The 27014-nt window shown below is 38.0% G+C and overlaps 2 protein-coding genes across 4 annotated transcripts in view; one reads left to right on the top strand and one right to left on the bottom strand.

Annotated features, from left to right (window-relative positions):
- Positions 1–14: 14 nt before the first annotated feature.
- On the bottom strand, positions 15–25568 carry impg1b (interphotoreceptor matrix proteoglycan 1b). Its single transcript, XM_039667815.2, has 18 exons — positions 24926–25568; positions 16883–17107; positions 15321–15487; positions 15154–15182; positions 14744–14772; positions 14615–14658; positions 14377–14526; positions 13419–13477; positions 12697–12878; positions 12440–12616; positions 11285–12132; positions 10239–10328; positions 7376–7595; positions 5803–6013; positions 3210–3395; positions 2905–3088; positions 1964–2038; positions 15–731 (listed from the first exon to the last, which is right to left on the bottom strand). Exons 1-18 carry the CDS (start codon positions 24990–24992, stop codon positions 651–653), a joined length of 3024 nt encoding a protein of 1007 aa, XP_039523749.2. The 5' UTR covers positions 24993–25568; the 3' UTR covers positions 15–650.
- Positions 1124–27014, top strand: part of colec11 (collectin subfamily member 11) — a 62897-nt gene continuing 37006 nt past the window's right edge. The window contains exons 1-2 of one of the 3 annotated variants that reach the window (XM_089120494.1): positions 1124–1326; positions 2028–2115. The gene's annotated coding sequence lies outside the window, so the exon portion shown is untranslated. The remainder of the gene's footprint in view (positions 1327–2027; positions 2116–27014) is intronic. The other 2 variants (XM_089120495.1, XM_089120496.1) reach the window with 2 other exon arrangements.

Raw genomic sequence — 27014 nt, 5'->3', positions numbered from 1 at the left:
TAGATCTTTGCATTTATAAAAGCTATTAGGAGACACTCACTATTATCTTTTGAAGTCAACATGAATGATTCATTAGTGCACATTAAAGTTTCAAATAGAAATTACTGTACTTATTTATTTTACAGCTGAAATATTCTAGAATGTTTTTTCTGTTTATTGTAAAAACAAAGATCATCCCCACCTGTATTTTTGTCTTTTTTCCACAAGTGATACAATTAAGAGTTACAGAAATACGTTACATTCAATTTCTTTGTAGAAGAAGAATTTCTTTCTAGAAGAGATGACTAGAATCTATTTTCTATTTAAGATACAACCCAATGTATCAATTGTAAATAAATACCTCATTGTGAGGAAGGAAACATACCTTTGACAAGGATTCAAAGCATCCAACACATTACATGTCTCATATACAATTTACATTTTTTTTCCAGGTACAATATTAAACAATAACTTCAGGACTGATCTAAATCATATGTCCCCATTCCTGAAGGTATTATTTCAGTTGTCCAAGAATATGGCTGATTCTTGAGTAGAGCGGTTGTATGTATCAAACTCAACAAATGTCTACGAGAAACCAGCAAAGTTGAGTTGCTCGAATAGCACTGAAGAGCTTTGGTGCCTTGCTTAGCTTAAAAAAAAGTGTCTGGACCTCATAAAACAGTCACTTCAAAGCCTTCACTATCGGGACTTCTCAAAACGCAGAAAGAGGACCTGCTGGACATCTGCCACGTCTGTAATACAACATGAAGAAAAACAGCTTGGTCATTTAAGAAGCTAAGAAAAAAAAAAAAAATCATCAGCAGTTGCATCATCACAATGCAGCACACCTTCCTGTGACAACTTTAAAGGGATAATTCACCCCAAAATGTACTTATCCTAATGTATATCCAAACCTGTTTGAATTTCTTTCTTCTGCTAAACACAGAGACATTTTTAAAAGTTAACGTTATCCTTTTGTTGTTGATAAAATAAAGAATGGAATACCATAAACAACAGCGGGGCGTGTAAATAATTTTTATTTTAGAAAAACGGTGTGACCTGTCCCTCATTTAGGGTAATTTGTTGCTAATGCTAGCTAAATCAACGTGCAGGCTAGTCGCTGTGTGTTTGTTATAGCGTGCAGCCCAGGAGGACAACAACTCAGTAGATAAACACGTTTTCTTGCCATAATTTGTGGTACAATTAATGAAAAGAACAAGTATGATTTCTATGTACTTTTTTCGCTCGAACATAACTTATCCACAGCATTTGCGAGTTCAGCAGAAAACGATTGAAATGTGAGCGTCAAGACTTGTCGCAGATACGGTTTTACTCTCTGAAGTGAAGGTAAATATGTATCAGCTATATTATTTAATTTAGTAGGTAATGTTACATTTGTGTTCATAGTAAAATATGTGTGAGCTTATCAAACATGCAGTGTCAGAATCTAAAGAAAGTAATTATTCGAACGGAAAGGTGAGAATATATTACAACAATATTTACTAGGCAATATTGCTTTGTTTTTCAAGCTCATACCTTGTTTAATATTCTATTGTTTACAAATCCTTCATAAACACTGCCAATTTAACAATTCCACTTGAGGATTAACGTTAGAGGATTACTTTCAGGAATAATCAACGTATTAAGTCACACTTGAATGAATACAAATCTAACATCAACTCTCATCCATGACAAATATTTAAGCCTACTAGACCAAATAATGCTGCTTCTGCTTTTCATTACATTACAGGATATTTATAATAACTTGCTTGATATACAGACATATTTATTTTGGTTCTGAGATAAAGAAAAGAAGAATGTAATTGGAAATGAACGTCGGTGATAGAAGGACGCAAAACATCTAGTTTATATTATTTCATATATGATAGTTGACATTTTGATGGGGAAGATAGAATAAATCAAGCTGTCGTGATTATTTACGTTTGCTGTTTGCATCAAATTGGTTGTTTTCACACCAGCTTACCTCGTTAGGTGTGTGATGGAAGTCAACCATTTCTGCTGTTAACTTTTCTGATCTTCTGGTGTAGAGTCTGGGGATCTGGGAAAGGAAGACCACAATCAACCTTGAAACTTTGTTTGCCGTGGAGACAAAGACTTGTTAAGCAACGAAGCAAGGTACGTTTTTGGCACTACATCCATCTGTCAATATTTTGATGAGCAAAACATCTGTTGCTGGGAAAAAAAAAAGTTTAATATTCGTAACATCATTAGTTTAGACAGCTACAGATGGACTAGACTAAATGAGATGCAAAACCCATGCATGCTGTCCATAATGTCTAGTTTTTCTAGACAATGAAACCCTCAAAAAAACAGCTGATTCGCCAAACTTGCTGAATTTAATGTCTATTCTGTATTCCTTCCCTTTACATAAATGTAGACTGTAGTCGTTGTATTTTTTGCAGTGCATGGTTATCCTGTTGTGTTCCGTAAGATATTTGAGTGCAGTGTCTAAAGCCAGATTTTAAGGGAATTACCTCTAACATTTATTTATTTTGAATATTGCACATATTCTGCAACAAATATTGCATATATTGTCATGCAATATTTGTGAAATATGAATCCCTGAATGAATTTCCTGTGAAAGATGGCAAAGTGGTCTGACTTAGACTGCTGGGGCAAAAGGGATTGATATAGTAATATAATCTTCAGTATATTACTATAAATTATAGTAATAATTACTAGTAGGAATATGAATATTGCTACCCCATATGGATTTGTTTTGGATTGTTTTTTGATTTTGAAGTCGATTTGAGTCAGAACAACAAAAAAATCTCTCAGATCAGAATCTGAAACGAATGATTAGATATGAATTAATCATGGGTTGATTATGGATGTTAGTAGCGATCATGGCATCGATTTAAATAAATAGATCATTAAGAATACCATCTTGGTTGTAAACTTTACCTCAATACTAAGTTGTATACTTTCAAGTGATCGAAATGTGCCTTGGCCTGAGTGTTGTAAGGAGGCTGAGTCAGAGCTCAAGGGACAGAGGATGCTCGACACATGTGTTAAGACCCCATCGTCATTCTCAAAAACTGGATTTACTCTCATAGTATTACCAAAGGGGAATGGAGATTGTGAACGCCTACAATGCAAAGGAAATCAGGTCTTAAAACCAACATGTTTAAAAAAGCGGGTCAGCACTGCAAATCCAAATCTGAAAAGAAAGATCAAATATGTCTAAATAAAAAGAAAACCCTTCTTACACAAGTCTCAAGCTCTTTCTGGTCCGTATGCATTTCTTGTTAATGAAAATCAAGATGCCTATCACAGCACAAACCACTGAGAGGCTTCCCACCATGCAGGCTATGAGAAGGAGAGGGTCAATGGGCACAGACACCAATTCGTTGCAGCGTTCTCCGTGGTAGTGCCAGAATTTACCTACAGGACATCTAAAAGTGGTTGAGAGAAAACAAGTAAGAGAAGTGTGCATGCATGCATAGGAATGTGGCAGTTTTTTCCAAAGTGCCCCTGTTATGCTTTTTCGACTATTACCTTTCATGCAGTGCGTAATATAGCTTTTTGCAAATGTAAGCTCTGCAATACTTTGAAGATCCAAGTGCACAACATAACGTTATTGAATTCTGAGTGAAAGAATCGATTCTGAGCTGCTGAAACGAATCGTCAGCAATTATTTCTCACTTATTGTTACATATCTATGTAATAATATAACAATTTTGCTGAATGGCAGCCTGGTCTTTATTGACTGCCCGCGAACAACGTATACATTGACCTGTCCTCAAAACACTGTAGTTGTTGTAGCTGAGGCCTGGAAGAATTTGGTTTGTGTTGTCGACGAAGAAGAGAAGACGATATTTTAAAGCACTGCAAATCTACTTCAAAAGGATTGAGAACTTGCTCTGGAATTAATATGGAAAAGCCGACACCTGAAATTCAGATATGGTAATAATAATAAGGCATTTAATTTCCAACACGGGCTGTAAGCGGTAGATCGATCACAACTGACTGGGTCATCTGACCAATCAGAAAAGAGTAGGCTCCTGGAAAGGAGGGGTTTACAGAGACAGAATCGTTGAAGACTCTATAAGACATGAGTCACAATGCAATGCAATGTATATTATGAAAAAATGTAAGTGTTTTTTTGACCTTGGATGCATGTAAAGCTGTTGAAGGAGACCAAAATTAGAAACATTTGAAATAGCATAATAGGGGCACTTTAATACATTATTTTAACAGTGGTAACACCAATGATAAATAAATCATTAAAAAAAAAATAATAATAATAATAAAAAAAAAAAAAAAAAAATATATATATATATATATATATAATGACTTATTTTGTTCAGCTTCAGCAAAACAAATATAAAATAGATAAAAAAAATTAAATATCATAGTTAAGGGGACAAGAAGACCAAGAACTTGAAAATTTCAGATAATAAAAAAATGTGCAAAATGTCTAACATATAGACTGTCTGTAGCCCCGCCCCTTTTCAGTGCTTTACTTGTGTTTTTTCTTCTGGTTTGTAATGAATGTCCACTGCAAAGTTAAGGTCTTAGAGATTTATGAATGGTCCACAACTTGTCAATGGGGTAGTCCCTATAAACGAACTTTAGTAGTAGGCCTACCTTAAGGGTACGCATTACTAATATATGGAAACTTTTTTCATCCACGGAATAAAACAATTTAAAGGGGTGGTTCAGAATTTCGGACATCGGGCCTCATTTCCAAGTTAGCCTTAGGCCATGTGTCCACCAAAGCGTTTTTCCACGTGCCTGGCGTATGTTTTCAATTGTTTTCAATGGGAGGGCCGCGTTTTTTAAACGCCATGAGCGTAACAAGGCGCTGAAGCTGAGCGATATTTTTTTTTTATGCTGAAGCACCGAGCGCCCAGCGTTTTTTTACAGGTTTCCGAGAGTTGAAAAATTTTCAGCTTTGGGTAAAGCGCAGTGCTCATCACTGTCACTTTTTACCCACCCCGTCCAGTCACAGTGGAGGAGGGGCGGGACTAAACCACACTGACCAACTGTCACAACATTCTTTCTGTACAACGACATCAACCAGCAGAGCTAACCGAACAAAATGGATAAAAAAAAATTTTCAGTATGAAACAAATTATCTGCGAAATCAGTTTCAAGTAAACTGTGCTGCCGCGGATATTCATAGCAACGTAACGTCTCAACGGAAAAAATGCTGTGCTGCCAAAACGCTCTCAAGCGCCCAAAGTACGCCGTCTTCAGCAGAGCGTCTGGCGTTTTCAGCTGGTTAACACATGGACACATGGCCTTAGTGTTATTTATCAGTGGAGACAGTTTTAAAATTCATCCAGTTGTTTCAGTTGCGTAGTGCGAGTCAACGGTAACTGCTAGCCTGCCATTAAGCACCCACTCCACAGTACACCAAAAGCAAATAAATTACAACGCCAGACTATTGATGTAAATGTCTGTTGAGAGAAGTTTATATCTCACAATTCTGACTTTTTAACTCACAATTGCAAGTTTATATAACACAATTCTGAGACAAAAATCTGAATTGTGAGGTAAAAAGTCTCAATTACCTTTTTATTTTAGATTTAGTGGCGGAAAAAAGCTTCCATACGAATAAGCACTCGAAGCGTAAATAAGGTACAAATGTGTACATTTAAAGGAACTTTTTCATTGACAAGCTGTTGTAGCTACCCCTATAATTTTAGCAAAAAAAAAAAACTTTGTATGCTCAAGTGGTTTTGGTTTCCCCCTACATCCTTGTATCTCCATCAAAATCAATTTTAAGAAAAGTAGCAGTTTTAGAAGTTCTTTGACATCCCATTTTCTCTTTTAGAGGTCACTACATTAATGTACCTGCAGGTCGCTCCGTGTCCCGGTATAATTTCACACTGGCCTCCGTTCAGGCAGTATTCCGGCTGTAGGTAACAGATGCTCGTACAGGGCTGGCCGTCCACTGTGCTGTAGCCCGGATCACACAGACACTCGGGCTCTGTGGTTAACGTGTTCACCACGCAGCGGGAGAACTCGTTGCATGCCGTAAACTTACATGGATCGACGTGATCGGCTGGATTAGACAATGAGAACTAATTGGATTGAAATACTTGCAGACAGACAAAGACGATTAAAGACTTAATACAGGTGTTGGTATCCCTTTACGTTAATGTGGATGATTTTGTCTACTGCTCTGCCCCATTCACGCTGACAGCATTTGTATTGCTGGATGCTTAAGGTCTGGACGCCCTAATATAATTAGTGTAATTTGTAGATGCCAATAACATTTGAAAATCTCAGTACAAATTAGATGCATTGTTGTTAAATAAATCAGTTGTTGCTAATAATTAACATATGGTCTGGTGAAATTGGCAAGTCTCATTGATTTTTATTTTTTTATTTATTTTTTTTACAGCAAATTGCAGTCAGCCTGAACAGAACTTTCTTAAAAGGATAGTTCACCCAAAATTTTAAAATCATTTTTGAAAACCATTTACTCACCCTCATGTTCTTCCAAAACCTTTATGACTTAGTTTCTTCTGCAGAACACAAAAGAAGATTTTGAAGAACATGTGGACCCCAATTAACTTTCATTGTATGGACAAAAAAGGTACATTTTAGTTTAGGGTCCAATTATTAGCATGCATATTACTAGGATATTGGCTGTTTTATTGGTACTCATAAAGCCTTGTTTTCCACGACCATATTCTACATCCCTAACCAAAGACTATAGGAAAGATGGTTCACTCCTACTTATGAATGGGAGAATCTAAAACTCGCAAAATAGGGGAATACGTCCTGCCTTCCAAGTAAAAGAGCCAATCGCTGATTGGTAAAGAGGACAGTTCATATCAGATTTTGTTGCTAATTTAAAATATGTCATTTAATTGTGAGTTCAGCAAGCAGTTTTTGAGATTTCAGGATTCCCCCATTCGAATAGATAGGACTTGGTCTTGGATGCCCCAAATAGCTCCTCGGAAGCGTTGCAAATATGGCCGCCGAGTTAACAGACTTTCCTTGAAAATGAAAATAGACTTTGATCCTGGCTTTTTTATTTTATTGAGGCAAGAATTGGACCCTTAATCTAAAGTGTGACCTAAAACACGCTAAAATAAATGTTCTTCTTTTTGTTCTCCAGTAGAAAGAAAGTCATCGACATTTGGAACAACATGAGGGTCAGTACATGACAGAATTTCCATTTTTGGGTGAACTATCTCTTTAGATCAAGGGGGTCCAAACAATGTCCTATAGAGTTTAGCTCTAACTCTAAAACACACCAGCCTGGACATTTCTATTGCCTAGAAAGATCTTGATTAGCTGGTTCAGGTGTGTTAAATTAGGGTTGGAGCTGAACTGGACAGTGGCCCTCCAGGTGCAGGATTGGACACCTCTGCTTTAGAGGATACCTGTTTTCTCTTTTCAACTCCGTCCTTACCTGCTTCCACATCCACTGATTGGGAGTCAATTTCCATATCCAGTCTCTTCGACGCTGCATTACAGAAGTCCGCAAGCACGCACTGCACCTTCTCCGTAACATTATACGGAACTGGTTTGTTTAATTTCATCTTGCTGTTTACCACCACACTGCCATTCTTAAAGTTCAGAATCTCCAGCTCCTTAAATCCAGACAGGTTGGACTGTAGATACGGCAGGAGCTGCGGGAAAGTGGAGATAAAAGTGAAATTGAGTGAGTTGCGACTACTTTTTGATCATTGCTGACTAGTGCAGACTGGTTAATTGTGCATGAACGTAATGCAACTCAGATGCAAAACTTTTGGGATTGTCAATTCTAAAGCAATTCTCCTCAATTCCTCGAAACTAAACGATTTTGTCTTGTGTCTGTCTCTCATCATATTATAATATGCAAAATCTTCTCAATGCTCATTTCATTCCGCATGAGGAGGGCCAGTTAGAGATAAAGACGGTTGTTCAGGAGAAATAGGGCATAGCAGCTCAGTCATTCATCTCAAGCTCAAGATTGCAGGAGATTGATTGCAGCAGTAAAACAAAAGATGGACGTCTTGAGGATATGTCACTTGCACAAGAGTCACAGATTAGCATTTTGAAAATGTTATTCAAAATGTAATATTTTTGTTTAATGGGATGTGTTGTTTAATGTATTAAAATGAAAACCTTATTAATCACTTATTTAATAGATAATGAGGAATTAACAATTCTAAAAGTCAAAAAGCCTTTTTTTAAATATTTAGTCTCACAATTTTGAATAAAAACAAAAATGTTTCACTTCAAAATATAATTAATATTTTAGATTTAAATATTAAAAATGTTTTTGTTAAATTAAATTAGATTTATTTTAAAATATTATTAAGGATTTCATAGTTAAAGGAGAGTGAATGTTAAAAAAAAAAAATCCCAAACGGCTTGTTTTATAAAAACAAATACAAGTAGGAGAACAAAAGGCCTGAGATGATGTTGTATTTAACTAAGTGCATGTATAACAGGAGATAATCTGTATTAAATGTTAGACCTGATCTGCCAGTCATGATCAACCTCTCACCTCTTGGCTAAGTGCCAGGGCAGAGCAGGTGTTATTCTTCCCCACAGGGCTAGCTTTGACTCACAGCTCAGGCTCAATCAATGTTACTGTCTGGCTGATGCCAGTGTCGTGACCTTTTATTGCCATCACAGGACAGAAGGATCAGCTAATATATACAGTAGTGCTCCTTTCCAAATAGTTTGATAAATTAATGAATTATCACAGACAGCAGCAGCATTGTCGTGCATCCCTATTTTTGAATACTGATTGATTCTAACACTATAGCATGGTGCCTTGTATCTACTGGTTTATAGGGATCTCTCTCAGTGCTGTTCTGTTCTATGTTTTTTTTATTATAGTTTTAAAATATGTTTAATACTTATAAATATATATTTTAAAATATTAAAATTTAAATGAAAACATTTTTTTTTTTTGGTGTCCATGTCTAATCGAGATGGTTGCTACACAAACCAGTAGAGACAGGAGTATATGAGCATCCTACAAGGTTGAGAGGCTAAAATCAATGCAAACCTAGTATAGGACTAAAATATTGCAGTTGTCTCTACAAAAGCGACAAATACGTTGAATTATAAATGGGCGAAATTGATGTGTACGGTGAAAAATCTATTTTTTTTTTTTTTGCAGAAAATGCAAGAACATAAATATCTAGCGATTATCAAATTACCATTTGAAAGCCCATTTATGAATCAATAAACCAATTTTACGGCCATTTTACCCAGATACTTACCAGAGTAGTTCCTGACCAGATTTTTAGCAGTTCATGTGATAATCCAAAAGGTCTCATAGTACTGGCGTTAGTCATGACAAACTACAACACAATACTAGTTTGGGCAACCACTTATTATTGGAAATGGAGTTTTGTATCTTATGATTCACACAAATTAAAATAATAATAAGTAAAACAATATCGTATGAAACAGAATCCTCCCTTTAGAACAGTAGTCCCCTTTAGAACTGAAACCTGCAGACTAAAACATTTAGGAATAGTCGTTATTATAGTCTTTAACACGCATGCAAATCAGTCTGGACCAGTCTAGATAGACTATTAAAAAAATATTTTAAATATGTGTCTTAAAAGAGATTGCATTCACCCAGAACCATTCTCAAACAATCCAAAAAAGTAGCTACTGTTTGTTTGCTTTTATTACAAATTATTCATTGAACTGTTAATTTTAAAATCAACAAAAGTGCTTTGTCATTGATGTAACACTCTAATAAATAACATTTGGAGACGGATTACATTCAAGGACACGTCTCACCGAAGAACAATTCTAAACCATTAGGCTGCCTAACCAACTAAAATCAGTTCTGAGAAACAAAATCAGACAGCAAGTCCTGAGGGATTTTTTTTTTTTTTTTTGGCATGCTCTGTTTTTGGTTGTTTAATTCAACAGGATTGTGAAATTATTTTCTCTGTGTTTTACACAAATAAGAAAAAAACAACAACAACTTTATTCACAGATATACAGGTTTAGCATTTGATAAGAGTACATACTCTTATAATGCTTATGCACATATTCCATGCACATATAAAAATCCTGTGAAACCGAACACAGAGCAATAAGGCAACACTCATACTGTCTAGAATTAAACAAGTACCAAAAATATGTTGCAGGTTGGGCTGACAAGCGTTTAGCTTTGGTTAATGCTGGTTAGAGAGCTCATTAATCAGCAGTTATTAAACATGGTTATTTTGATCAGTTAGAAAGTTATTAGAAAAAGGTGCTGAATTTAGTGCCAAAAAGTGATCGGTTATGCTTTTTCAAGCTTATAGATGTACCGGTATTGTAGCTAATATCTTCTGTTCTCTCTCAGTCACTTGACTAGAGGCCTCGGGGTTTGGCGAGTCGCTTGGTTCAGAGAATTGCCTCTAGTTGAAAAAACAGGATATTATAAGATATAATCTGAATAAAAACAACAACACTTGGATATGAAACTGCTGTAAGATTGGCTTAGATCTGTTCTGAAAGTTCCATGTTTGTAATACTCTTCTCCACATTGTATGTGAGTGTAAATGAGAAGTGTAGAGTTGGAGTTGAGTGTTTCTCCCTGGGCGAGTAGTGTTTTTTTTTTGTTTTTTTTTGTTTTGTTTTTTTAAGTTGAAGCTTAAAAAGTTGTAATAGGATTGTTCTGGGTAGGTTTTCTTTCCAGTAAGCATGGAGTGACCAGGGTGCAGAAAATGGAAAAGGATGTGGAGCTGGAGTGGTGTGATTACACATCATTTTGAACAGGGAGGAAAAATGGCTCCACTCATATGCTGTTCAAGTCTATGTTGCTTGGTGATATAGTTGTTTTGGAACAACTGGCAAAAGTTTGTCTGAAATTTAAGCTTCCCTGTTTTCGCTATATCGGCACAATTGTAATTACCTACCTATGCTAATTGTTTAATTGTAGCTGTGCCGATATTTAGAACTACACCACTTGTGCTTGAGTGAGATTGCAAAATTTTCTTTAGACATGGTCATACATGGTTTCACCCTGTGTTTTTCTGTTGAAATCGAAAAGTAAGGTAAACAAAAGTTCACAGAAAAACATTTGAAGTGACAAAATAAGTATCCTCGCACAAAATATACAGAAATGTAATTAAATGTTTCTGTCAGTCACCCAAACCCTATTTACATTGGCTTTATAGAAAAATGCACATTACATTTCGAACAACACTGTTCTCAGATGCCATCTGTCAAAATACTGCAAATGACACACTTTATCTATTCAGTTTCCCAGCATGCACTGTGGCGCAAATAGAAAAAAGTAAAGCTAACCACAAAGGGAAGATAACAAGGCATGTAGCAAGAGAAAGTCAAAGACAAAAGTGTGTTTACCTACCAGTTCAAGAAACGTGTTCTCCAATGATTTGTACTCGGGGGAACTCTTGTTGAAAAGATCCTCAGAAAACATCAAATTAGTCACACGTAAACTAAAAAACACCACTAACTCTTTGGCCTGGCTAGAAGCCATCATCGAAGGAGTGGTAACGTAACCTAGAGGATGACCCGCGGATTGTGGATTCTCGTCAATCTCTGAGGGGAATCCACTCCCAAAGTCCAGAGTCTCGTCCTCATCAGACTGCTCTACAACTTCTTGTATGTCTCTGTCATTATCTGTACTACCTTCTTGTGGGGGAAGTGAAACTGTCCAGAGTGTCTGTCCCCCTTCCTCTTGGAAATTGTCCGGGATCAGGTGTGAAATGAGATCGTCTGTGGGCGTTAGGTCAGAGGGAATAGCTTCTGGGATAATTGGTTTTGGAGTGGTAGGTCCAACAGGATGGAGTGTGTCTACGGTGGCATTGACAGATGGAGACTCGATGTGGTCACTAAGGTCAACTGAAGGGGGCAACTCCAGGCTATCAACTGAAATGGTAGGGTATAAAGGAAGTCCTTCGGTAGAGGTCTCTAAAGGTTTGGAGGGGCCATTTGTGTCCTCTCCTTGAAATACAGAATCTTGAGCTTGCTTAGTAGTTGTTAGGGAGGTCAAGATTGATGATGTTGCCTCTGCAGGAATAGCCTCTGGTGTCATATCAAAATCCATTTCAGGTTGAGCTGAAGTAGATGCTTTTGCCACTTCAAAAGATTCCAAGTCCAGTGTTGGAGCCGTTGCAACAGTTTCATTTCCTACATCCTCTAGGACTTCAGACAATTTTGATAGGGGATCCACTGTAGTGGTTCTTGGCAAACCTGGAAAACAAAGAACCGGTTTCAGAGAGTGTATTTTAAAGTGCTTGGAATCTAATGTGAAATTAATTTTCTCATTCATAGGCTGCCTAGCTTAAGGGTCTTCGTAGGGAAGCGGGTGCTCTTGTGCACTACTCACTACAAATGAGAAATTTACCTTTGATAGCTAAAGTGTCTTCCGTGATTTGACTTGCTGTCTTACAACCCTCAAGTTGGGAGTTGTTGAATAGCTCTGTGGCCACTGCTAGTGTGGGGACATGGGACGATACATCAAGTACTTTATGTACATCACTCCTTTTTCTCCCCTCACCTGAAACTGTTTGAGTTCTATCAGGGCCTAGATCCCCAAAAAAGCTCCCAACACTTCCAGAAGGCACAATAGTTTCCTCCGAGTTGGCTTTTGTGGACTGTGTACTCATTTCCCCAGGTAAAAATCTCGATTCTTTACTGAACCTCGGGTTTTCATGCTTGTCTGCTCCTGAAGAGTCTGTACAGGGCAATTTAGCTAAGGTTAAATATTTGTAGTCTGTCTAGGTCCTTTATATTGATTTTATCGATTTTGTGTACCTGGTTCGAAAGTTAGGGAAAGCACGTCCACAGGAAGTGATGTGTCCTCACTTAGCGCCTTGACCACCATGTTCTTCAGGAATCCCTCTATGCCATATCCATCAGTGGAGTCTGTGTAACCTATGGCCTGTGTCCCATCAGTCTCAAACACTACAGCATAGCTCGCTGCAACACCTCCAGCTCTGACCGATGTTATGAAGGGAATTGTTAGAGGTTTGTTGTTCACTGCATCACTCTTGTTCTCTTTAAAGGACCTCAATGCCCATTTAAAATCTCATAATCATATTTATCACTGACATATAAGGTTTCAAATCTTATGAGAACTGATTCACATCGTATAGATGTACCCTCTTTTTGAATGTGTTTTATATTTAAAAGCATTTGTGGTTTTTGGAGCTCTAAAATCAATCTCAACAAAACATCAGGGTTAATTTTCATAAGTATAGTATAGAGTATAGTATAACTATATACAACTATCTACAGTTAATTTTCATAAGTATAGTACAGAGTATAGTATAACTATATACAACTATCTACAGTACAACACAACATAATGGTATAGTACTTGAAACACAGTTGTTCATAACACAATTTCCCAAGTATTTCTTCAAATACTTACCCTGAGTTGCTCCTGTGAGAGAATTACCCATCCAAAAATACAATTTTCAAGTTCAATGGACTGCAATGTATCGGTGAATCCCACAGTTAAAACATCAACCTACCTAAATCCCAGCACTCGAATCTCTTTAAACCCAGGAAGTTTTTCGAATACATGCAGCATCTGCAGAAGTGGAAATAAAAAATATTTTTAGACATATTTGCAATATCTCTTTTTTTTTTTTTCAATATTCAGTAATCTTTGTATGGTAGGTTACAAATCCTCAGATTATGGATTGTCAGACATGCTGCCACGCTTTAAAATCATGTGCCATGGCTCTGGTCTTTTTTTAAACTAATCTCAAGCTGCCTTCTGAAGTTACCCAATTCTTGTTTGGCTTTCCTGTTATTTGATCTTTTACGGTAAGCTACTTTCAAATCTACTATATAACTTTGTCTTTGCCTTGTCTATGTAGTTTCAGAAATGGACAACCTCTGGGACTTATTATTTATTTGTTTTTAAAATGGCCAAAAAAAAAAAGTTTTCTAGAATGTTCTTAAGACAATTCCACTATTTCTGCTCATTTCCTCAGAATTATGTAATTAGTTATCACTCATTACCCATGAAACTAGCTGTTCCTTGACCATAACTCTACTTCATAAACTATTAAGGTAAAGTCCCCCTGTGGTGAAAATCAAGCTTTTAATGTTGTTTTAATGTGGTGTTTTTAATAGGCCTATGCTTTGAAGGTGTGTTGTGTAATATTTAGGAGGAACCGTAGACTGCAATTCAATATAATGTACATAACTGTTTTCAGTGGTGTATAAAGACCTTACGGCCACTGTAACTTTTGTTGTTTGCAATTTGTAACCTCAGTACTAGATGCTGCTTAATCACGCAAAACCGTGAAAATGATACTTTGTTCTCAAATTGTTCATGTTAACAACGTCAGCATTGCATGACTACATGTAATGTCCTTCCGATATGTATCCTTGTTTTCGCATTGGTCAGGTTGCAGTCTCTTTTTTTCCCGCAGCCACTCTGAAGTCTCATTTCTTTAAGTAAAAATAAATAGTCCTAACCTGCTCGTGAAGATTGCGAGTGAGGTTTTCATATTGAGGGCTGCCTGGATCCCTCAGTAATGCGCTGTAGACGGGGTCTACTACAGTCACGCTGAACTCCACAATGTGCTCCCCCATCCTCTGAGGGACAGCATCTGGTGCCCCAGTTTCCTATCAGATCAGAGAATAGTCAATTTGTTTGTTTCTAACTTCATTAGTATGTAAAGCCCATATTCTAAGCACACGTTAGTAGCCATACGCTGTCAGATTCCATGATGACAAGCTCAGCAGTACTCTTTGAACCTGAAGCATAAAAAGCCATCAATCAGTCACGATTTTACAAGATCAACCAGTATTTTTTTCTCTCTTTCGGATGGTGAGGACTTACATTTCTCGCCTAGTGCAGGTGTCACAGCCCTAAAAATAATTGAAAACATGTTGAGAAGGGATGAATCAATCCGAGAATGATAAATGCAATAAAATTCATTGTCCCCGATAACAGGGTTGACTGCATATAAGCCCGGGTATGTTTGTGTGGCTCTAACACCCAAGCGTAATATGTCTGGGCACAGATCCCTCTTATTAAAGTGGATCAGGTCAGAGAGCAGTGTTTAGCTAGGCCACCAAATATGAGCAAACTTTGTTTTTTAAAGGACAGGCTGAGATTTTCTCATCTCCCACTAGTCAGGTGACCTCATTCTAGATATTCTGAAGGGTTTGGGCCCTAAAAATGAAGACAAGTAAATCGCCGTACCATGAACACTGAAGCCAAGAGGCCCTTGAATTCAAGATTCTTACCTCTCCTGTTCATCTTGAGTATCCACTCTCTGTAAATGATATAAATCTCTTTCAGAATTTTCAAAAAGAAAGAACCATGTTTTTCAAGTTAATGATATTGGCACAATTGGGCTGTATTGGCAAGACGATTGGACTGAATTGGCAATCGGACACAAGCAGCTACTTACTCTGGCTACCATGTCAAGATGCTCCTGTGTGCTACTAAAATTTCGGGCCAGATCCTCCATGCATAGCGAGTCTCTCTGACAGGCGTACACCCACTGCTGGTACTCCATGGTGTCAGGAACTCTGTCAAGAAAGATCCGGAAGGCCTCCCACACAGCTTCTTGACAAACTGTTAAAAAGCATGGGAATTATTTAGAGAAGGCTCTTTAGAGAATTGTGTTGAGATGACTGAGAGGACTAACAGAAAAGACCTGATAAAAACAGGCAAGGGCACCAAAAATTAATTATATGACAGAGGCATAACATACTTAATAGTATTTAGTATGCAGCCTTTTCCTGCCATTATCTCATTTTGCCAACACAGTTATTATGGACATCTAATTAAGAGTATCTCTTAACTGCATCTGACAGATAAATATGCCTCACCTTTAGCTTGTTTGTTCCAGTAATTTAATATCATGCTATCTGCTTAAAATGTTTTGTCAGGTAACCAAAAATATTGCTTCATGTGGTGTTATCTTAATTAACTGGTTTTATTCCAGCCAAAATATTATTTAATATGACTAAATAAACTTGACAGCATTAGAATACACCAGTGAAAGTCATTTTTAATGCATACATATTCACTTAATGGGACACTTCATCCTATTTACTCTCTTTTAATTCATTCTAAACCCGTTTGACTTGTAATTTTACGATTCTTTTATCCAGGATTTGCATCCAATTTTGAAAGCTTCTGTCCACATTCATTGTTTTCGCAAGGCAAAAACAAGTACCACATTATTCATAACTTCTAGTGTTGTGTTCCACAGAACTCATACAGGGGTGCGTTTTCCGAAAGCATCATTATTGAAATGATACATTATTATGAGGAAAACTATTTAAACACAAGGGAAATCATTGTTGTGTCCATGACGATGGGAAAAATAGGCATAAACCTTATACACATTTACCCAAATTATCATATACATGTTTAACCGAAGCTAATTTGGGTGGGTTTGTCCCATCCCCAATGTCACTTCTCTTTCTTTTACGGCCCTGACGAGAACATCGATCTCCTCGGCTGTGAACCGATTGAAGCGCGCCTGGTAAATGCGCCGTGGGCCACGGAAAACAAGCTCACCTCGTTCATCATGCTCTTAAAGGGAATGTGATATGACGCTCTTATTGGTTTGTTTCCCGTTACGCCCAAACCACACCTATGAATATTGAAGCTACTTCAGACCAACCCGTTTTAAACTTGCGTCGGGTGCAAGAGTCATTTATCCCGCAGTTTAAATAGCAACCGCGCCCAAGACCCACCCACAAAGTTACTTGCGCTTCGCGCTTGACACTTGCGTTTCAGATCGTTACAAAATAGGGTCCTATAAGTCTTTAAAAGTAGGTACACTTTCTTGGCTCAGAGCCTTTTTTCTAGCTTGGCTTGATCCTTAATCTCCCAGAAGGCTGCAAAATGATTGTGAAGTTAATTATGATTTATGAGGATCTGAGGTGTTGTAGCCAAATTTGGCTCTGATGTTCAAGGCTCCGTCCCCTGTGGTGTTTAGGGTAGAAGTTGTCCTACCTCTTAGTTTGTAGTAGGCTTTGTGGCTGGTGATGATCTCCGCCATACTCTCCTGAGGACAGACTTTCACCCCCGTACTAAACAGCGCTGATCTCTTTGCTCGATGCCCGTTTAGAGAAAGTGAATCTCTGCCATCTGTCGACTGTTTGATTGGCTGTGGAGTCTCCAGGAAGTGCCTGTACTTCACATTTCTGATCCTGAGAATCAAGTCGTCAGCCGTGAGTTCTGCAAATGTCACAACAACAACGTGTGTTCATTGTTTGGATTGACTTTACCTAAGGAAGTAAGCCAATTGATAATATAATTACACTTCATGTAATTACGGTAACCCAGAGACCATTTGAAACCTTTAAGTCTATGATTAGTATGCTGAATGAACATTTAATTGGATTACGCCTAAGTCAAGCAGTCGGTTATAACACCAGGCAGATGTTAAGCGCTTTCACTAGATAAGAGTTGCAAAGGTCTGCTCTCTATTTGTATTAATCTAATTGCATTTCCTTGGAACCACATTTTTTATGGAAATTCAAAACTGAAAGAAAGTCAAAAAAAATGTATGTACTGAGTTTACTACTACAATTAAACATAGTTCAGCTGTTTTTGTTGATAATGAAACTCAGTGGAGTGACAATGTTGGACTTTGTTGTATGGGGTTAAAATTTTTGCATTATTCCAAATAATTAGACTGAGATTCACAAACAAATGTAAAGAGAGTCACAAAAATGAATCAAATTCACAAATAAATGTAAAGAGTTTCATAAACATTTATAAAACTTGAAATAAATAAAATGAGATTTGCAAATAAAAAAGAAATGTACAAATGTGTTATGTCACAAACACAACTCTGCCTGGCATTTATTTGTGAACCGCTTTCTGTGCATTTGTAAATTGCTGCACACATGCAGAAAAAATCCACAAATAAGTAGACTCCACCCACTGTTTACTCAAGCCAATCAGATTACGGCCACATTGAGCTGCCAATCGTAGCACGTTCTCGTTACAACTAATCACTTTTGGCTGTACAATCAGGGCACTCTTGCCCTGAATTAACTTTGCTCGTTCATCTGCATTGGCTCAAATAGGAAGTGTAAGGCTTAGGGTTGCCGCGGTGAGGAAAATTTCCCACCGGTTAATCGACGTGTGACAACACCGGTAATCCCGGTGTCACCGTGGAGGGCAGGGCGGGGGGGTTAAATAGCTTTTAAATGCGTGCGCGTTATACTTTCACTTTCGAAATAAGCGTCAATTGCTTGAATGGACAAAAAAAACAACTCGCTGATAATAAAACTTTTATTTATAGACTTTTATTAGCATAACGAACGAATAAAAATAACCCCATGCATAGGCTGAAAAAAGTGAAAATCGGCAAAATGTGGGCCCAAACAAATAAGAACCATAAAACGTTTATTAACGAATAAGAAAATAAAATAGGCCTAAATAAATTACACAAAGTTTAAATGAGATAAAACCAATTAAAAAGAGACGAATATAAAATAAAAACTTCAAAACGGACCTTAGCCTACATAAATGACATACTTTCACTTTCGAAATAAGCGTCAATTGCAATTCAGCGTCAATTGCTGGAATGAAAAAAAAAAAAAAAAAAAAAAAAAACTCGCTGACAATAAACTTTTATTTAGACAGCACTTTTATTAGAATAATAAACGAATAAAATATAGACAGAACTTTTATTAGCATAACGAACGAATAAAAATAACCCCATGCATAGGCTGAAAAAAGTGAAAATCGGCAAACTGTGGGCCCAAAAAAAATAAATAAAACGTTTATTAACGAATAAGAAAACAAAATAGGCCTAAATAAATTAAACAAAGTTCAAATAAGATAAAACCAAATAAAAAGAGACGAATATAAAATAAAAACTTTAAAAAGGACCTTAGCCTACATAAATGACAGCACTCTAAAAAAAAGTAAAACACTATAAATTGGCATTTATTAACATTAATATATATTGGCCAAAATATTGCCAAACAGGCGCTTTTGCATTGCGTTTTGACACCAAATCTTCCGCCATTATCTTGCTTTTCTGTAATTTGACTCGTTCTCGTCTCCACACGTGCTAAATGGAATCCTGATGCTTGCTGATCTGTGACGTGACGGCACGCGTTGCGCAGTTCATTTTTAATTATAATGCTCTCTTCAGAACTAAATAATTGAAAATTATTATTTTTAATTAATTCAAATAAATATTTTAGCAAAAACGAATACTTTAAAAAAAAAAAGTCAAGACATCGCGGTGTCACGGTGGGAAAGTGATGTCACCGGTGATGGGGCTTAAAACCGGTAACACCGTCAACACCGTCTATCGCGGCAAGCCTAGTAAGGCTAAGGCACATACAATTAGTACTACTACAGTAAAATATGTTTAAAATTTGGATTTCGTTCGAGTTGTTTGACCATTAGACTGTGTATCAAGCCAAACCACATTAGTTTGAGCCTTTGAAAATGCCAGAGAAACAGCGCGTGCATCTCTGTTATAACTATACTTAATGGAAGCATCATGTTATTCAAGAACGAACAGCAAAGCTAATGAATATTTGGATTCAATCTTGTGATAAATAGGCCTACGCAAGTTTGTGTCAACAGCTTTTACCACTTCTTCAGTCAAGTTTTAATGATGAAAATCATTAAAACTTGCAGCAGGTCTGTGGATCTAATAGTAGCCTATATTAAACATTAAATACCTGTATTACGATTCCCTTTTTTTTAGAGAAGATATAGGTGGGTTCTTTTTAAACGTGTGACAGGTTTTTGCATTACAAGAGATATAATGCATTTAAAAGTAAAATGCCTAGCTACAAGCGATATGCATTTATTTGTCAGTTAAAGGGTTAGTTCACCCAAAAATGAAAATTCTGCCAGTATTTACTCGCCCTCATGTTGTTCCAAACCTCTATGTGTTTATTTGTTCTGCTGAACACAAAGGAAGATATTTGTAAGAATGTTTTAATCAAACAGATCTCAATCCCCATCGACTAGCACAGTATTTATTTTTTCCTACTATGGTAGTCAATGGGGAATGAGATCTGTTTGATTAAAACATTCTTACAAATATCTTTCTTTGTGTATAGCAGCTGCAGAACAAATACACACATAGAGGTTTGGAACAACATGCGGGTGAGTAAATACTGACAGAATTTTATTTTTTGGGTGAACTAACCCTTTAAAATATAGTCACATAGGGCAGTGTGTTTGTGACATAAAACACATATGTAAATATATATTTTTTATTTGCAAATCTAATTTTATGTATTATTGAGTTTTATATATTTTTGTGAAACTCTACATTTATTTGTGGATCTTAATCTATTAATTTATGAATTGATAGATTTTTTGTGAATTTCTTTACATGCATTTGTGAATCTCAATTTATTTATTTGGAATAATGCAACAATTCTAACCCCATATTTTGACTTTCATTGAATTTTTCAAAATGTCTCCATTTTTGTTCCACTGAAGTCAAGTATTTTCGGAACAATATGAAGGTCAGTAAGTTAATTTTTACAATGATGTTCCATTCAAAGATCTTACTCGCTAAAGACCATCAGGTTGAAGACTCATGCTGACATCTAAGAGTATTAAATTAACTCAAGGTGACCCACCTTCTGACCTGTTACCTAATCAGTTATGACCTGAGCTGGCCACATATAGACTTGCACCTGCGTTTTACTGGTATTTACAGAACAGTGAAGTTTAGGGTGGATGATCCTGAAATTAGAACAGCAAAGCTCACCACATTAACTTCAGTTCATATCATTGTCACAGTGAACATATGCACTGCATAATGACAACGATGCATTTAATTACCTACTTCAGCATCGAAGCAACAATTATACAGTTAATAGCTCATATAAAAATACATCTGGATGTTTTTTTTCATCAAATTAAGACTAGTTTAATAGCATGTCTAGTCAGCGGTTATGGCATAAACATGATCATTTCCTTAGATGCTATTTCACAGATCCATTAAAAAACAGACAAATTGTTTGTTCCCTCCAAGTAAGATCTGAGCCCTTCACATGAGAATCTGAGATCGGGGTGTTGATGGTGCAGTGGATAAGACACATGCCTTTGGTGTGAGAGACCCGGGATACAATCCACTGTGAGACACCTGAGCAAGACACTTAACCCCTAGTTGCTCCAGAGGCGTGCGACCTCTGACATATATAGGAATTGTAAGTCGCTGTGGATAAAAGCTAAATGAATAAATGTTAATGTAATGTAAATGAGATCCTATAAGTTCAAATCAAAGCGGTGTCATACCACGAGGTTAGGCTAAAAGTATAGGATTTTCCTCTATTGAAATGGGCTAAATGTTTTCAAAATGGAGTGTTGTGTGACCAGCTGGTAAACTTCAGAGAGCTTCTTAAAACATTAAGCCTGGCTCAGGCAGGGGGTCCCTCAGACTTCGCTGGATCTCTGTTTACCACTCGCAGATTAGCATAAGCTTAGTTAGTAGTCAAGTAATAATAGCGTTAGTGATATAAGTATAGTAGAGGCTAAACACATACCTCTGTTTTTAACATTCTGCTGATAACTTTTAAAGCCTAATGTATAATCTTGCTTTACACAATCTTTTAAAGCATCCGATCATTCCTCTTGTACCTCACTAAGACAGGATTTCTTGTGTACATTAGCAGATTTCTCTGCATAGCTAGGTATACGCTACTTGTAAATGGTGTTTTGGATGTTAATGTCCTTTGTTAACCAGGCTTATGCTGGTGAATTGCATAACCACTGAACCAGCACTTAAACGTAGGGCAATTTATTTTATAAACACTTTTGAAACTCTTCACATCCCGATAGCAATGAATAATTGAAGTAGTCTAAAGATGTAATATGTATCTAAAAATTTAGCCTACATATATGTTCTGTGGAAGTCTCTGGACCAAAACATTTTCGTCCTATTATAGCATTTTGTCCTGCCTGTCAACATACACTCACCGGCCACTTTATTGGGTACACCTGTCCAACTGCTCGTTAACACTTAATTTCTAAGCAGCCAATCACATGGCGGCAACTCAGTGCATTTAGGCATGTAGACATGGTCAAGACAATCTCCTGCAGTTCAAACCGAGCATCAGTATGGGGAAGAAAGGTGATTTGAGTGACTTTGAACGTGGCATGATTGTTGGTGCCAGAAGGGCTGGTCTGAGTATTTCAGAAACTGCTAATCTACTGGGATTTTCACGCACAACCATCTCTAGGGTTTACAGAGAATGGTCCGAAAAAGAAAAAACATCCAGTGAGCGGCAGTTCTGTGGGCGCAAATGCCTTGTTAATGCCAGAGGTCAGAGGAGAATGGCCAGACTGGTTCGAGCTGATAGAAGGGCAACAGTGACTCAAATAACCACCCGTTACAACCAAGGTGGGCAGAAGAGCATCTCTGAACGCACAGTACGTCGAACTTTGAGGCAGATGGGCTACAGCAGCAGAAGACCACACCGGGTGCCACTCCTTTCAGCTAAGAACAGGAAACTGAGGCTACAATTTGCACAAGCTCATCGAAATTGGACAATAGAAGATTGGAAAAACGTTGCCTGGTCTGATGAGTCTCGATTTCTGCTGCGACATTCGGATGGTAGGGTCAGAATTTGGCGTCTACAACATGAAAGCATGGATCCATCCTGCCTTGTATCAACGGTTCAGGCTGGTGGTGGTGGTGTCATGGTGTGGGGAATATTTTCTTGGCACTCTTTGGGCCCCTTGGTACCAATTGAGCATCGTTGCAACGCCACAGCCTACCTGAGTATTGTTGCTGACCATGTCCATCCCTTTATGACCACAATGTACCCAACTTCTGATGGCTACTTTCAGCAGGATAATGCGCCATGTCATAAAGCTGGAATCATCTCAGACTGGTTTCTTGAACATGACAATGAGTTCGCTGTACTCAAATGGCCTCCACAGTCACCAGATCTCAATCCAATAGAGCATCTTTGGGATGTGGTGGAACGGGAGATTCGCATCATGGATGTGCAGCCGACAAATCTGCGGCAACTGTGTGATGCCATCATGTCAATATGGACCAAACTCCCTGAGGAATGCTTCCAGCACCTTGTTGAATCTATGCCACGAAGAATTGAGGCAGTTCTGAAGGCAAAAGGGGGTCCAACCCGTTACTAGCATGGGGTACCTAATAAAGTGGCCGGTGAGTGTATGTGTTTTCATACCTCCGTGCACCCTGCTCGTGCAGAACACAGATAGTCACCAAGTACCAAAAACAAACAGCAACCGCCTTTTACAGTTCCACCTGTACCAAAACAACGAGCTTATGCTTCGTTCGCGCCATGTCGTAACCGTAATTATGAGTTGGCAAGTTCTACCTGAAGCTGTTCACGTCCTCAGACTCGGTTTTATGCAGTTCTATGTCAACACTATCAATCCCGAAATGAATCTGCAGCAGTCAAGTAAGAGTTGTGTAAATTGTTTACTTGAATTATTATTGTAATGTTATATGCTTTGAGACATGAGGTCATTTAACACCGTCTCTTGTGATACTTTGTAGACTGTGTGCGTTCATGTGGTGAGATCTAATGTTTTCAAATGTAACTTGTTATTGCTAGCCCCTACTTTTTAACTAGCATGAAATAGCTTGGGTTAAACATGTGTATATATATATATAAAGAATGCCATAACAATTACTACATCTTACTATTTAAAATATTAATATAAACTCTATAACACTTCCCTGATAGGAATAGTTGCTATCTTGGATATTTTGCTACACTTTCAAAATGAAATGTTCAGCGAGTTGAATGTGTGTTCAGTGTGTGAATTGTGCTTTCAGTTTGATTCGAAACAGATGAATGTGAATCTGGTTACATTTCTGGTAACAACCGTCTCAGTGTGGGCGAAAGAAATGGAGAAAAAATATACGTTTTCAAATGAAAAAGTATTATGGCCTTTGCTAAAGCAAACGTGAGATAAAAATAATTTAGCTAAATAAACTATAGCATTTTAATTGGGCTCTATTCATTTTTGAGCTTGTTTATCACGTTTCAGGTGAGTTCAGGTGAAAAAATGTACCATGTCAGATAAACCATAGTACAAGGAGCTGGTAAAAGTGTTTTAAGGTCATAACATGGTATTTCGCAAGGAGCTGTGCGAAAGTAAGTCTTAATTAATGGATAATCTACCTCAAAAGGAATAAAAGTTTGTGTTTTACTGCAACTCGTGTTCATTTAAACTGGGAACAGCTATTGTCGTAATTCATCTGAGACTGGTGTCAGATCAGAGTGGACCTTCAGTCTAATTATTTTGATCTGACACAAAAGATGTCCCCGTTCTAGAGCCACATGTGGCCTTATTAAAAGATGTTTTACAGTGGAAGACAGTTAGCAGACCACTCCGAGATACGAGGGTCTCAAACATGTGTTTCAGGGTCGGAGAGCATGTGACCACATCTGTTAATTAGCAAATGAGCAGATGTAGGGCCACTGTTGCAATTTCTCGAAGATAAACCAGGGTGACTGATTTGATCATGTGTCCCACTGCTGTCTACGAGCCTGCCGAGCACATGTGAGGACATGAGGGGCGGCGATCCTAATTGAGCTGTACTTCTGAAGCGATGAGCGAGGCCCCACAGCAAAGCTACAAGCCAGGAAAGATTAGCGTTCCACACGGCCACAAACAGAAGGCCTTTTGTTTCCCTCTCCTAATGAATGGAGCTTCTGAACACCGGAGCCAGACTGGAGGCATTCAGAACTCGTATGAAATGTTAGCGAGGCATATTGCCCCGAAAAGGAAGCGCTAATGGCGTGCGTGCCACCAAAATTGTATCAAATGATTTGTCGTAAGGCTTTGTTTTGCATAAGAAAAATGTTATGTTCTCACAAATTGGCTCCTAAAATATTTAAAAGCTCATTTGATCACTGAGGGCGGAAAGATGTTATTGTGTGAGAAATCGCAGCTCTGAGGCGTTGTACCGTACGTTACGGAAAGTACTGTTTTTGCTGAATTCCATGACTTTCTTTGAACAAAAGAAGCAAAGAGCATTCAAACGGCGTCCAAACACCGGCTTACCTTTGATTCTGGTGGCTTGGAGGGTAAACAAGAACAGAATGAGGAATAATCCTGTTTTCAATGGCATGTTGCAGTAGATTATGTCCTTTTGGATGTAAAGTTGCTCATTTGGACAGAAAAGACAGTCCGTATTGACTTATCTGACATCCGAGGGAGAAAGAGTTAGCTTCCATCGACTATGTGTCCAGGTTTCCATGGACGGGGCTGTGTGTGGGCACCACTGTACGTTGGGCGGTATTCCTGACAGATGATGGCACAGGTTCTCGGGTACAGTTTAGTCTCAAGTGTGCGAGTGGGTGGAAGATGCTCTCCAGGCAGGGTGTGAAGGGGAGTGATGAGGTTAAAAGCGCTGGCTCTTTTTCTGGACTAATCTGTTTACCTCTCACTGACTCCTAATCCCTGTGGGCCCACGTGGTGGACTATCTTCATCCTGTTAGTAGCCTTCTGGACCAGCATCTGCTAGCCTCCGTGGTTCGGTCACGAGCCACTCGACTAGCGTACTTGCTCTCTTTCCAGTCCGCCCGACGCCCGTCTCTCTCAGTCAGGCCCACTCGACACAAGTTTCACAGCCCTCTGCCAGCTTTTGTGGCTGCCAAGCCGAAACGCAGTATTCGACTCCCCCTGTTCTAGACAGCAGGCTCTGCCCTTTCTCTGATCATGGGGCCAGATCTGTGTACTGACCGTGTGTTGTCGTACCCTTGTGGTGCATGTTAGTCCCCAGGCCTACTGCTTGAGCTGGGAAGAGGATTACACACACCCTGCTTATTAAATTTCACAGCCATAAATAAGTCCCCGCAGCTCAAAATCCATTCAAGACCTTCCACGTCGCTGCAAGTTGAAATTCCAACTTTCAAGAGATAATGAGAACAGGCTGGTGGCCATTTGTAACCAGCTGAAACCCCCGCTGGAAATGAGAATTTTAATTATTATTATTAATATTTTTATCTAGTTAGGGCTCTGAATAATTCCTGCTTGTTTCAGTTGTGGCCTGGAGAGGATAACAACTCTCTTCTGCACTGAATCTTGAAGTGTGAAGTTGAAGTGGTAATTCTAAAAAAAAAATATTGATGATCATGATTGTCCTAATAACTTAGACTAATAATATAGATGTATATTAAAAAAAATAGCAACAAACAGGATAGTTTCTTATCTGTTATAGCCAATTTTTAAAGTTTAGGTTCCAAAAAAGTAAATGTACAACATTTCAGACTGTTCTCATGAAATTGCGTATATGACACACCAATTCGTATTTCCATTTTTTGGCGTGCTATCAACACGCAAAATCGCTTTTCAGCGTGTTTATGAACACCGTTGACTTAACGTTATTACTGCATAAATATAAGACCAACCTGTCCCTAAACCTACCCGTCCAACCCGGTCTCATCCCAAATCGTCATATAACTGACGTTTTGGGACGTCTTTTGACCATACGTCAATATTCGACTTTTTAGGGCCCCCTTAAACGTCGGTAGATGAGGTTATGGGATCCTAACTCTACCCCATACCTAAACTTAACCCTAAACCTAACCCGTCACCTAACTGACGTTAAAGGTAAAGCGTCAGTTGTATGACGGCCCGGGATCGCCATCTACCGACGTTTAAGGGGGCCCCAAAAAGGCGGATATTGACGTATGGTCAAAATACGTCCCAAAACGTCAGTTATATGACGATTTGGGATGAGACTGTGTTAACCCGTCACTGGGGTTAATCGTATTTTTGAGTCTTCCCCTATCATCCTAGGAAAAAAAAAATATCGCTCCCCAGATGTAGATCTACATTTTGCTTTGTTTCACTCGGACATTTAACGGCGTGTACATACACGCGGAATCACTTGGACATTTAACGGCGTAGACATACACGCATACACGCGGATAGCTCAAAATGCGTATAGATAACACGCCACTTGACTTGAATAGAATGGCGTGCCGTGTATGTTTATGCAAAAGTCATGATGGCATGTTGAACATTTCTCCATAAACAGGTTTTGCCAATTTAGCTACACCGTACTGTAAAATCATAGTAAATGATTTTTAATGTTTTATTTTCCATATAGAAATTATTTCTGTCACTTATTGGAATTTACTTAATT

The sequence above is a fragment of the Pimephales promelas genome, chromosome 15, assembly GCF_988280905.1.
Source record: "Pimephales promelas chromosome 15, fPimPro1.hap1.1, whole genome shotgun sequence".
Lineage (NCBI taxonomy): Eukaryota > Metazoa > Chordata > Actinopteri > Cypriniformes > Leuciscidae > Pimephales > Pimephales promelas.
Note: the sequence above shows the minus strand (reverse complement) of the source record. Positions and strands in the feature narration are given on the sequence as shown.

Excerpts from the sequence above, each read along its gene's own strand:
- impg1b (XM_039667815.2), bottom strand. The coding sequence starts at position 24,992 with ATGCCATTGAAAACAGGATTATTCCTCATTCTGTTCTTGTTTACCCTC. Across the intron at positions 12,879-13,418 it reads ATTCGAGTGCTGGGATTTAG|AGCTGGAGGTGTTGCAGCGA; the intron begins GTAGGTTGATGT and ends AACATCGGTCAG. Across the intron at positions 3,089-3,209 it reads AGAAAGAGCTTGAGACTTGT|GCGTTCACAATCTCCATTCC; the intron begins GTAAGAAGGGTT and ends TTTGCATTGTAG.